Source organism: Dendronephthya gigantea, unplaced genomic scaffold, assembly GCF_004324835.1.
Source record: "Dendronephthya gigantea isolate DGI-Jeju-01 unplaced genomic scaffold, DenGig_1.0 000007F, whole genome shotgun sequence".
Taxonomy (NCBI): domain Eukaryota; kingdom Metazoa; phylum Cnidaria; class Anthozoa; order Malacalcyonacea; family Nephtheidae; genus Dendronephthya; species Dendronephthya gigantea.
The window spans coordinates 3,090,639-3,104,327 of record NW_021163017.1 but is presented as its reverse complement, the minus strand read 5'-3'; the positions used below and the strand labels follow the sequence as shown (position 1 = coordinate 3,104,327).

Sequence of the window (13,689 nt, the reverse complement as noted above, 5' to 3'; positions counted from 1 at the left end):
ATGCACCGAGCAAATTCTCAGTGGTCAATAGAAATTCGTCTTCAAATTCTTCTAGAATTCCTTCTGCGTCTCTTGGAACTGAGGAATTCCTAGTATTAATCCTGTGGATCTCACTGGGCCAAAGTGATTCCTCTTGAATTTCCTCGGCAATTTCGTGTGCAACAACGTTGTATGTATCTGAGGAATCCCTATTATCAGACTGGAAGATCTCAGAAGGCAAGGAAAGATCCTCTAAAACGTCGTAAAATGGAACGTGGCTTTGGCCAAATAATCCCGCATCATCAAAATTCCATATGTTATCCAGAAAATCATCTGGAAAAAAACCTACATTGAAAAAATATAATATTTCAATTTTTAAAATAATTTTACAACATTGGTAAATAGTCTCTTACTTAAGATGCCGCCTTTTGTTACAGTCGTGCCAATAGAAGCGTTCCGAAAAATGTTGACCAGTTCATTTCCTAACTTGAAGGAACACATCTGCACAATTCCTCAACAATTTAAAAAGTTCCTTAAAAAGTTCCTAACTTCCTGTTTCATTGACCAATCAAATTTTATATTTTATTTTTGAGCAATCTGAAACAGGAAGTTAGGAACTTTTTAAGAAACTTTTTAAATTGTTGAGGAATTGTGCAGATGTGTTCCTTCAAGTTAGGAAATGAACTGGTCAACATTTTTCGGAACGCTTCTATTGGCACGACTGTAAGTTTACCAAAATAATTCATTTTCTCCTTTTACCTTCGAAATTAGATAGATTGTTATCATCCTGGGGGGAAATTCCCGCCATATTTGTGGAGGTTCCTTCCTCCAAATTCGCCTTTTTGCCTTGAAAACGACTTCGCTTCTTGTTTTACAGGCGAGAGCAAGTTGTAGTCGTGTGGCGTCTGTGACTTGTATCAATAAACTACAATCTCGCTCAGAGTTCGCATTGTCATCTTTTGATAAAAACATGTCAGAATAGCCACAATTCAATTTGGAATAAGTTCTCTTCTTGGATGAAAATTTCTCCGAATAACTACAACCTTTCATGGAATACACGCTCTTCTTTGTTAATAAAGCCTTTCTTTTTTCACACCTCGATTTTTTCTTTTTCATTAAAATCTGCAACAAAATTTGTTATATCCAGTAAACATTACGTCGCAAGGATTTCGGAAATAGCTTAAGATACTCCAGTCCATACTTTAAGAACAAATCAAACAAACGGTAGAAGATTTCTTAGATTTATAAATATTACAAGAAAGCGCGTGTGATCATATCAATGGCAGGCCCGTCGGAAGTGAATTAGGATTGGGGGGGGGGGGGTAGGATTTTAACAAGTGACTACGTTTCAAGGGATTCGGGGAAGAAAGAGCATTTTCTCCTATATTTTTGGGTGTAAAATTTTAAGAACACGATCTCGTTGTGATCTCAGCGACTGCTTTTAGCTAACGCACAAAACTAAACATTAAAATAAAGCAAGGTTTGTTTCGCATGAATGTCAAGATTTATCGAGGCGGCTCCAGTCTGCCCAGCCCTCCCACGCGTCCGACGAGCTGATTACTGTCTACGTTTCGGACGGTCAAATTACCATTGTATTGTCATACGTATTAAAGGTGCAACTTCCTCTATACGTACCTTGTTTTCCAACGATATCAGGTGAAACGTCATTGAGAGATAAGAAGAAAAATGAAAGATGCAATTCTCATAATCCTGCCCGAATATAAAAAAAATAAAGTATACAAGGCGCTGTAAAAAAGCAACCAAAAATGGAGAGTATTAGCTCAAACTCCAAACAAATCCTGTCCGTGGACAGGTGGTATTTGTGGACCCTCCACCGTCGATATTTCACTCGGCTTCCCCTCTTCGACCGGTCTCGGGTCCACAAAACATAATAATTCCTTCCCTCGCGGTAAATAAGTGTTAAATATTCTGCAATCAAAATGTGCATAGATGATTTGAAGGAAAATAAATTGCAGTGAAGGTTAACTGATTATTGACCGAGCGTGAGGTCTTTCCTCTGAAATATCAGACCGGTAGAGGCTTTTTAATATGAATAAATATATGGCCTCACCCCTACTTAACGATCTTCGCGGCACCTGACCCTTTGTATACGACTTTTTTACTATATCATTTATGTTTTCTAAAACACATTAGTTCACTAGTATACCTATACAGGCAAATATAAAATGTAATGTTTCCCATTCTCACCTGGTTTGGCATCTTCACAATCACCTTCTTAATCAGCTCCTTCATCAGTTCATCCGACTCCAAATCCAAATCCAACATCGTCTCCATCTTCTTCAGCTCATACCTTATTTCCTCGTTTGGTCTCTGAATTTGCCAAATATAATAATTTCAACTTTATTTACAATATAGAAATATATGCATGCAGAAACCTCTTGCATCGGTTTAACTTAGTGACTTAGTGACTATTCGGATTCCAAAAATTATTCCCATGTTTTACGATCATGTTAAGGGCTCTGTGGACCTTCATCGTTAATTTTTTGAGTAAATTAATAACATGTATAAGTGAAAACGTAATAAGATATGTTGAAAAATTTGTGTGGGTTAGCATGTGAGAATAGAAAGTGCAGAAATATTTTTTCAGGAAGTGAGAGCACAGTGGTCATAGCAACTCGCAATGGCCGTCGTATTTTTCATAATTTATCTGTTTTTGTGGAAAAAGTTGCAGAAAATACAGCAAGATTATTATTGAAAATAAATTACCTAACTGCTGTCAGCGTTATGGTAAATTATTTTGAATTTTAACTGTAAAATATAACGTCAGACTTTTCATAAAACCTTTTTTGTAAGGCACCATATGTTGTTTTGATCTTGTTTTGCGCCTACTGAAACGGAGTTTGCAAATTGAATTATATATATTTAACAAATAAACCATTAGCACAAAGTCGTATATGGATTGGCGATCAACGAAGTAGACGAAAGCGAAGGGTATAATTGTTTTATAATATAGCTACTATAAATAGCATTTTATGAGCGAAATAAACATTGCAAAAAAATTAACTAGATCGGCTATTGATTTGCCAGTCAATCTTTCGCTAAATCACTGTGGCTGAATGTTTACATGTTCAATTAAATTTAAAAAAAACATATTCATTAACAAAAATCTGCATATATTGGTCATATAATGGTCATATATCAATTTTTAAGATCAAGCAATTATGGATTTTATTCACGTACCCATGATATAAAACCCCTACAATCCAGCTCCCTCGCCAGGTTCTTAACCAAACTCTCCATTACTTCCATCTTCAACTTTCTGATCTTAACCATCATCAGTTTTTCCGACTCCTGCTCCAAATCCAACGTCTTCCCCATCATCTTCAATTCATTCATGACGTCATATGTTTTGCATCTTTCCTAATTTTACCAAAGATAAATAATTTTAGATTGACTTTTTTTCCATAATCAATGACATCATTACACTGATATCATAGACGCATCTGAATATTACATAATTAGATCTAAAGCAGTGTACTACGCTTTTCCGTAATGATTAACGACGAAAATAACAACGCTCGAAAACGTTACCGTGTGCACATGGTCTAACCCTTTATTATATTAGCTTCGCGGTCATTGCGGTGTATTTGCGGGCTAAAATGATAAATTTGCCAGGCTGAAATATATTTAAGCCCGCTGATCTAAACCAATCAAGAGAATGACTAAAGTGTTTACCTATTGCATATTTTTTAATACATAAATTACGCTTAAAGTTATCGTGTAAAGTTATCAACTCTAATTTCAAGCAATCATATAGACTATACAATTCTATCCACATCGCAACGCACCGTTGACATCCATGACAAGATATCCTCACAATCCAGCTCCGTCACCAGGTTCTTCACCAGGTTCTTCATTACCTCCATCTTTAACTTCTTAATCTCCTCCACCGTCAGTTTGTCCGACTCCTGCTTGAAATCACACGTCTTCCCCATCATCTTCAATTCATTCATTACCTGCTCTGTCTTGTTTTTTCCCTAATTACACCAAAGATAAGTAATTTTAGGTTGACTTACTTTACATAATGAATGACATCATGCATGAGAGAAATGCAATATTACATATGAAATAATCAACAACCAGACGGTTCGTACAGCATAGGTAATGATTCACAACGAGAAGGTTCGTACTATTCAGTTATCAAAAGATATCTACATTGTATCAAACTAAATTATATTTGAATGTGATATTGTCTTAACGCCCTGTCCACACGATCTAAGGACAAGGGGAAATTTGCTGAATATGTTACATTAGCTTCAATTTTCTCTGATTTCAGGTAATGAAAGATACTACGCAATGATATTTACGTACCCATATGTAACGCTCATCATCCAGCTCTCCCGGCAACTCCCTCACCGCGATCTTCATTACCTTCATCTTCAACTTCTTAATCTCCTCATGCATCAGTTTATCTGGCTTATGCTCCAAATCCAACATGTTCTCCATCTTCTTCAAATTATCCATTGCGTCCATTGCCAGGATTGTTCCCTGATTTCGCGAAAGATAAATAATTTTCGATTCATATTTCTTACAATAATTAATAGCAATACAATTACATACATCAAATAAATGGCTGCGAAAAGTTGTAGAATAGCCAAACATACAGTACCGCAAAAGTTCAGAAAAGTATTCCTATAAATCAGTAAAAGTACTCGAAGAAGGCATAAAAAATTACTGTATTTAAACATTAGTCAACTCTTTTGTGTTCACTGTACGTCTTTCATCGAGAATACGGTTAATGTTCTCGTCAGAATCGTTAAATTCTTGATTTCAAACAAATTCCCGCCATTTTTTACTTTTTTTTTATACACAGAGTTTTCCGCGAATTGATCTTTACCGGTTAATATAAAAAAATCTGCCGCTGCAGCGAATACGGATGAGGTAAGTGCGACACGGAGAACTTATTGACAAGCAGACTAGTCCCTAGTTCTCCTTAGCGCGCCTTGCATTCTTGTGACGTAACCGGTTTCAACGCGCGGGAGAGAAATAGCCAAAATATTTTTAATTCTTGATTCAAAATGGCGGCAAGAAAATTTTTCTCAAGCAATACTGATCTCAAAATATTTGCATCAGGGACAAAATTAGGGAAAGTTTTTGAAATCTCAACATTTTGTGCTTATTGACACGGAGGACAATTTGATTTTCAGGTATATTATTGTAATTATTAAAAATAGTAGTGTGATAAACTTTCCGGTTTTGATTCGGAACGCAGTGGCTGGTACCATTCTGACTGACAAAGGCTTCAATCAACCAATGAAATTTTTGTGGATGTACGGTTTTATTTAGCACGTGGACGTAATGGAGGGTAATAGCTGGGTCAGTTAACTAAAGTTACACATTTAATCACAATGTTCGTTCGAGACATGCGCCCAGTAGCGTAGCCAGCCTGACGATTTGTCCCGCTATGCTAATATTTTGGTGTTCATTGACTGTGAAAACAATGAATTTCTAATTATTATTAATAATTATAATAACACGAAATTTACATAGCGGGACAAAATCGTCAGGCTGGCTACACCACTGTATGCGCCTGTATTGAAAAAGCTCACTCAAACTCGCACGTATTGAGTGTGGCATTGAAATTCTGTTATTACTGAATAATGTGGAAGTCGTTTTTGCATCAATGCGAATTTTTGATCAATCGGAAGATTTAAAGTGAGCTACTAAAAATCACCTAATGGAAAATAGCCTCAATATTATCGTTACGACGTGATTTAGATCACCCACTCAACGAGTTTAGTGTGAGGGGGCTTTTAGATTACAGGCGATGCAAGCCATCGTATTACCTATAAGCCCTACATATTGAAGTACCGCCGATCAACTCTGATTTCAGACAATTATGGATATTACTCTATTTTATTTACGTACCGATGACGAACCCCAACAAACGAGCTCCTCAGCCAGCTCCCTCAGCAGGTTCTCCATTATTTTCGTCTTCAACTTCTTTATCTCCTCTATCATCATTTTATCCAACTCCTGCTCAAATTCCAACATATACTCAAACTTCTCCAAATCATCCATTACACTCAAACCCTCGTGCACTCCCTGATTGCACCAAGAAATAAATTTAAAATTGATAATATTCCACAAAGAATAACAATATAATTAGATCAAATTTCTTAACGCTAATAAGTATCATGACTAAGAGGATAGATCGAATGCGATATTAGATTTGAAATAGTTGTGTTTTGAGCTTTTCTATAATAGGGACCTTAAAGCCCTAATTCCACGAGCTAAATTTTCAAGCGAAATGCGAAATATTTCGCCTGGTTTTTTTGAATTGTGAGCAATGAAGCAGAATTAGTTTATTCAAGTAGTCGAAATTCAAAAGAAACATATTTCGCATTTCGCCGAGAGAAAGCGCCGGTGGAATTAGACCCTAAGCATGTAGGACGCGAAAGCGACGACGACGGCTATCAATACAATGGGTCATTGAAAGGAAATGAATAATTAAAGACCTGTGATGGGTTTTAGACGTCGTCTTCGTTCTGTTTACAACCGCAAAACGTCTTGCCCAGAACGATTGCATTTACAGCGAGCCCTACCTCAATTAGGCTCTTTAACGGATTATATCTCACTAATTCGTTACGTTGAACAATTTCACAAAATATATCGCTGACAATTTTTCCAAAATACAGTACTTTACTTGTTAACTCAGCCGCTACTAATTCCACTTTAAAAAGAGGTAACAATCAACGGACGGGTTTGCAGAATCGATAAAAATCAACTCTGATTTCAGGCAATTATGGATATTTAGCAATTTTACCCACGTACCCATGAAAAACCCTCACAATCCAGCTCCCTCGCCAGATTCTTCACCAGTTTCTTGACTACAACTATTTTCATATTCTCAATCTTCACCATCATTAGTTTGTCTGACTTCTGCTGGAAATCCAACGTGTTCTTAATCTTTTCCAATTTATTCATTACATTCCATACGTTGTTACTTTTCTAATTTCACCAAAAATAGGTATTTTGAGATTGACAAGTTTTTCCATAATCATTACACTTATATCATATGTGCATCTGAATGGCCGAGAGAATTGCAATATTACATATAGGAGTGTGCTAAACTTCACTGTAATGATTTAGAAAAATGAGGAGGTTGGTTATTTGAATGTGCTTATCGTCTTGACGCCCTGTCCACATGATCCAAGTGAAAATTTGCTCAATATGTTAAATTAGCTTCAACTTTCATTGTAAATTAACGGTGTTGAAACCGTTTTGGTTTGATAACGAAAAAAAAACGCCCGAAAACGTTACCGTGTGCACATTGTCTAATCCTTTATTGTTAGTGGTTAGCCTAGGGTTGGAGTCTGCTTTAGGATTAAAGTTAATATGATTATATTCCTGGTTTTTGGTTATGGAATCACTACAAGCCCCGTCATTTCCTCAAATTACTCAACGGTATTGGTGAAGTAATAATCAAGAGAATTTCTAAAGATTTGTGCAGCGTGAAATTTGTACTGATCAAATAACTATTGCGTCGAATACATATCAACATGTTTATGTGTTAACTCGAATATGAAACAAAAAATTAAACAAAATCACAAAATATATCGCTGGCTATTAGTGCCAACTCAGCTGCTGCTAATTCCAGCTCACAAATAGGCCTACATATTGACAGACAATTATGGTCCGGCATATTACGCAATTCTATCTACGTACCAATGAAACGAAACGCTCACAATCCAGATCCTTCGCCAGCTTTCTTACCACGATCTTCATTACCTCCACCTTCAAGCTTTTAATCTTAGCCACCATCAATTTGTCCGACTCCTGCTCCAAATCCAACATCTTTCCAATCTTCTCCAAATCATCCATTACGCTCAACCCCTTATGCACTCCCTGATTAAACTAAAAAATATTTTAAATGGATAATGTTTCAGGATGAATAACACTAATATAATTAGTTTAAATTTCTGGATGCTATTTAAATGGCTGAGAGGAATGCAATATCACATTTGAAACGGCAGTGTGTTAATATTTTCTGTAATGACTGGCAACGGATGCAATAGCTACAGGATGATCAAATGAATATTCAATTATGTCAAATACATATCAAAGATTTACCAACATATAACTGGTATATGAACTCGAATTTCAGGTAATTTATTAAAACTAAAAGCAATTAATACATGAATTCACAAAATATATTGCTGAATATTTTTCCAAAATGTTGCACTAAAGCTACTTGTTAACTCTAAGAATCAGCTCACTTGATCTTGTCAACTACTAATATTCCACTATGAAATGAGGTAATAAATTACAGTAACGTACACAGAATCAATTAAAAGCTATTGTATCACCTATAATTAAGGCCTACATTTTGATTAGAACTGCCAACTAAGAAACAACTCTTCTTTTAGGCAATTGTGGATATTATGAAATATTATTTAACATACCAATGAAACGAATGGCTCACAATCCAGCGTCTTCACCAGGTTCTTCATTACTTCCATCATCAAATTCTTAATCTTCTCTATCACTGTTTTATCGTGATGCAACATCCTCTCCATCTTCTCCAATTCATCCATCCTTGTTGACACCTTGTTTGTTCTCTAATTTCACAAAAATAGGCAGTTTTAGACTGATATATTTTTCTTATATTAAGATATAATATATTAATTCAAATATTGCTGGATGCTAAATGGCTGAGAGGAATGTAATATATATTACATTTGAAATAGCGAAGTTAATTGACTCTCTGCAATTTGGCAATATATGCTATCTACGTACCGATAGACAAAAACACCATGCCAGATTCAAACTCTTAATCTCCACATTCAACTTCTTAATTTCCTCTAACATCAGTTTATCCGACTCCTGCTCAAAATCCAACTTCTCCCCCATCTTCTCCAATTGATTCATCATCTTCTGTGCATCATTTTTTCCCTGATTTCACAAAAGATATTGGTACACAACTTTAAATCAATAACTTTGCACAATCAATGACATTAGAATGCAATATTTTAGATTATTTCTTTCCTTTGAATGGCTATCCCGATGTGCATGTGGTCACATTTAGCATGTTTATATACAAAGTGCAAGATAAACCATAAGACAGTGTAACAAATTACGTCAGACTTAAAATAATAACAGTGTTTGAAGACATGTGATATTTTGGGGGACTTATACCCTTTTGAAGATTCCATTTTAACACCTAACCATCCAAGTGTAGGTGCCCTTTAAAAGGTGCCAAATATTGCCCTAACGCCAAAAACTGTTTGATATTTTGTAATATTTTCGCTCATAAACTCCCAGCATGATACTGACTTGTGCATGACTACATATATCAATTTTGTTTCATAATTTTATACTGACATGTTTCTTACTTTCTGGTAAACTAGTATTTTTGTAATTCTCATCAACACCGTCGTTCCATCTCGTTTTATACCATCCATCTCGACCATAACCTCGCAATCCAATAAAGGATACGGTGATTAGGATCCTGTGTACAAAAAATATTTATGTACAGTGGATAATAAACCTTCGCTCCTGAGAACTTCGACACTCTTGTAAACGAGCACAAGGATTTTCAAATAGCCAATAAACTTTGCAAAGTCACTTCGTCGTTTCAACGAAATGACAATGGAACTATTCGGTTCTGCTTTTATAACTCCAAGCTAGGGCGGAAGTGTTTCAATTTCATTTCATTGCAATATTTTGTTGCGTTCGGATGCAATCACGAGCTGCAATCGTCACTGACCTGTGTATGCCAAATGGACTGACGGTAAGTCATATTCATCATAATATTATATATCAACTGTAAATCATCCAATCAGAAAGCTCGATTTGTACCGTGTGATCAGTAAATTAATCATGGAGTTCCATCGAATTTTTTCACATTATGCTATAAAAGCTGCGTGTACCACGCGTGGATGCCTCGCACACGACTCGAGGTTGTCAACAAACAATTACAAAATGGAGGCAAAAGAAGGCATTTCACCCAGCTTTCGCGCTGCCTAAATGTTGTTTCGATATAATATATAATTTATAGACCTTCCGCTCGGGGAATTCGACGAAATATTACCCCCTCGGGAAGATATATCCCTCGGGCGAAGCCCTCGGGATATATCTTCCCTTGCGGGTAATATTTCGTCGAATTCCCCTCGCTCCACGTCTATAAATGATAAATATTATATCTCAACTGTAAATCATCTAATCAGAAAGCTCGATTTGTACCACGTGATCAGTAAATTAATCATGGAGTTCCATCGAATTTTTTCACATTATGCTATAAAAGTCGAATGCGGGGTATTCGACTTCGAATACGTGTACCACGCGTGGATGCCTCGCACACGACTCGAGGTTGTCAACAATTTCAAAATGGAGGCAAAAGAAGCCATTTCACCCAGCTTTTGCGCTGCCTACACGTTGTTTCGATATAATATATAGCTTAACATCGTTTCGAATACTCATACTCAACAATATATAGCTTAACATTGTTTCGAATACTCTCGGGCGAAGCCCTCGGGATATATCTTCCGTCGGGGGTAATATTTCGTCGAATTCCCCTCGCTCCAGGTCTATAAATGATAATAGCTAGTAAATGTATATGTGATGTTGCTACTCTGAGTCACCAACCGGGCAAGCTGAAAAATTAGCTTGACCACGGTGGGAATGGAACCCGCGACCTTTGGTTTGCTGGTCCGGTGCTCTTCCGGGTTTCCAACTGAGCTACAAGGTCAAGACGGTTTGCAGTATCTCTATATAGCTACTGATGTATATGATAACAACTGAATGGGAGGTCTTAAGAAATACCTACAATTTGTTGTTTGAACGCTTTTTAATTCAGTCAAATATTAATATGTTTTGCGAAACGATGTTAATCTGTTTCAAAGCCCCAAAATCTATAAACTACGTTGCATTATAATATTCTTGTATGTTTTGCATGGTGACAGTCGATAAGTAACGTTCGACGGAAGTCGATAAGTAACGTCCGTTAACGGAGGACCCGGGTCAACGCAGGGACCGCCGAGCAGGCTGGCTCGCTGGGCTTTAGCCCCACCAATAATTTCTCCGTAAATTAGTCTTTAATTTCGAATATTTTTTAGTTCGCTCAAATTTACAAGCAATATTTTTAGCAATTTGTATTTTTTGGTTACAAGTATATGCAATGTATCTTATCTTGGATACTATCGAAACTTTTACTTCTTCAACGTATGATTTAATAACCAAACAAATGAGTATTCTAATTTCCAGCGATAATTGTCGTAATAAATCCGCCATGTTTACTTAAAATTGTGTGGAATGTCAGTGCCAGGAATGAATTTGGCACGAAGACAGATCCACATGGTAAGTTAACTAAGTTTCGTGTCACTATGTCAGTTTACTTCATACTCTTCGTTACCTGATGAACCAAGTGATTCTATAGTTTTGACAGCTCACAGCACCTGGGACAAAAATAACTTTTGAATGAAAATGAACTGAGTTATGCATGGTTATATTTGGTTATACCAAAAAGATAAGAATTTTGTACAGTAATATTCGCCTGATGAATTAGCCTGATGACCGGGAATCGGCGTGTGTTATTCCCTTGCTTATATATATACTATTCGTGCCCGTGCGCCGGGGCAGGGGTGTCTTAACCTCTATAATAGCTGGGCTAAAGACCACGCGTGACTGCTAGCTCAGCAAGTTACTCTCGTGTGCGGATAGTTTTTCGTCAGGGGTTTGCTTCGAGAGGCGGGTTTCTCATTTGTGAGGGTGGTTTTTGGGCTGAGCTGCCTCGCGAGGTCTTATAATTAGCTCACTTGATAGCTCTCGTGTGCGTGGGGCTTTAACAAAGGTAAAATGGAGGACCTAGATAATTATAGACCAATTTCCATCCTCCCCGACCCCATAGTCTCATGCAAAGCTGTCGCAGAGAGCTGTTCATAGGCAATTAAATTAGTGACTATCTATAAGGGAACAAAATATCTTAACTCTTAAGCCCTTATCCAAGTGGATTTCGAAAAGATCACTCTACAGAGTTGCAGCTCTCCCTTGCTGACACAATTCGGAGACACATTATGAACAATGACAGCGGGGATTTTCGGACAACGTTTGAAAGAGCACCATTTGTTAATTGTTACTAAATAAACTCTCCGCTTTGGGATTTGTGAACCATGAGTATGCATGGACTTGGTTTGAAGACTGTCTACAACAAAGAGCTGAAAGTGTCGGTTATATCAAGTGTATTTTCCGAACCTGAGCTTATTACTGGTGTCCCGCAAGGCTCAATACTTGGCCCAATGTTATTTATTTGTGCTTGATGTTAGCGACCTTCCAAATATTATACGTAACTGCAGTATACTATTGTATGCGGACGACAGACGACAGTATCCTATTCTTGGCTTTTCTTGCTCAGACTCAAATGTCTAAGCAATCCAAGAGCAGTTGGACAACCTTGTTGAAATAAAGGTTTATTCATTCTAAGCCGGGCATGTCCTAATTATCGCAAGACACGATCTCTCAAAATTAATTGAAAAACATTATTATTGCAAAAAATTCATTCTATAATTTCAGGAACTCAAACTGAGCTTGGACATGGTGAAAATATATGTACTAAGAATTCAGGGATACCCCATGCACATAATACATGTACACAACGCACCTTATAGCTTTACCCTGCGATATAATATGTACATATGTGCAACGCACATTTGTGGCAAACGAAACGAAATAGCAGACTCCATTTCTCGTTTTCAGCTTCATGCAGCGATTCCGTCAACTGCCACTGCAGGCGGATATCAACCCATGTTTGGTCCCCGAAATAATGCTTGCAATTTAAACGATGATATTCAACGCTATATATAAATCTTTCCGTTGCCACAACAACTAAGCAGACCTACAGCGCAGGCGAAAGAAGTTTTAAGCACTTTGTAAATTGGTTTAGGGGACAAAAGGTCGAACATTGTCTCCCTGCCAACGAATCCCTTTTGACAGAATACGTTGCATATTTGGACAGAACTATCAAGTATACATCGATCAAAACATATTTGGCCGCCGCCATTACAAAAAATGCTGCGGCTGCAACTTGTACTACCGGGTATAAAGCGATCGCAGGGGGATAAAGTTCGACTTCGCTTACCGATCACCATTTATCACTTAGATCTCTTCCGCACGTTGCTTGTTTCCCTAGCACTACAAACTATGACTCCATTATTATCCGGACAGCTATGACTCTGGCATTCTTTCATTTCTTTAGCTTTCTCCGTTTGGGGGAGCTAACAACAAATTCGAAATTTAACTCTAGTATACACCTCACGAAAGATAATATCGCATTTCCCCAAGCTACAGCAATGGTCCAGCCCAGTCATATGACAGTTCACCTATAAGCCACACTGGCCACGTACTATTTCAAAATTTTGATTTCCTATTTTTTTTTGGGGGGGGGGGGCTCCTTCGTTTATAGGGATACACATTCAGTGTATTGTGGGAGGAAGCGCTCCTGATTGTCACGTTCGAGCCCATAGACTCAGCATTAAGTTATTGTATAATTATAGATCAGTCGAATCGTATACTGTCCAACACCGGCAACACAATTCGTCGAGCCAACCGACCCTCCTACCATGCAGTAGTTCCCCCATCCAGATTTCGACTAAGGGTGCATCCCCACCTACAACAGATCTAGAGGCATCTACAGAAAAAATTACTGAACCCAAAACTGTCCCGTGTTTTCCCTTACGCAAGATCTCTAGACCT

At 37.3% G+C, this 13,689-nt stretch overlaps 1 protein-coding gene across 2 annotated transcripts; it reads right to left on the bottom strand.

The window, feature by feature from the left end:
* Positions 1–129: 129 nt before the first annotated feature.
* LOC114516914 lies at positions 130–9,648 on the bottom strand. Of its 2 annotated transcripts, none has more exons than XM_028536525.1 (13): positions 9,325–9,648; positions 8,740–8,895; positions 8,406–8,561; positions 7,669–7,857; positions 6,775–6,951; positions 5,869–6,045; positions 4,312–4,488; positions 3,789–3,977; positions 3,181–3,360; positions 2,188–2,310; positions 1,615–1,689; positions 739–1,101; positions 130–324 (listed from the first exon to the last, which is right to left on the bottom strand). In XM_028536525.1, the coding sequence occupies exons 2-13, from the start codon at positions 8,872–8,874 to the stop codon at positions 232–234; spliced, it is 2,034 nt and encodes a 677-aa protein (XP_028392326.1). In that variant the 5' UTR covers positions 8,875–8,895; positions 9,325–9,648; the 3' UTR covers positions 130–231. The 2 variants fall into 2 exon arrangements, with proteins under 2 accessions (XP_028392326.1, XP_028392325.1); XM_028536524.1 differs by having other exon boundaries at positions 9,336–9,648.
* Between the last annotated feature and the right edge of the window lie 4,041 nt (positions 9,649–13,689).

Excerpts from the sequence above, each read along its gene's own strand:
- LOC114516914 (XM_028536524.1), bottom strand. The coding sequence starts at position 9,413 with ATGGTCGAGATGGATGGTATAAAACGAGATGGAACGACGGTGTTGATG. Across the intron at positions 7,858-8,405 it reads GTGAGCCATTCGTTTCATTG|TTTAATCAGGGAGTGCATAA; the intron begins GTATGTTAAATA and ends AATATTTTTTAG. Across the intron at positions 1,102-1,614 it reads TGATATCGTTGGAAAACAAG|ATTTTAATGAAAAAGAAAAA; the intron begins GTACGTATAGAG and ends ATTTTGTTGCAG.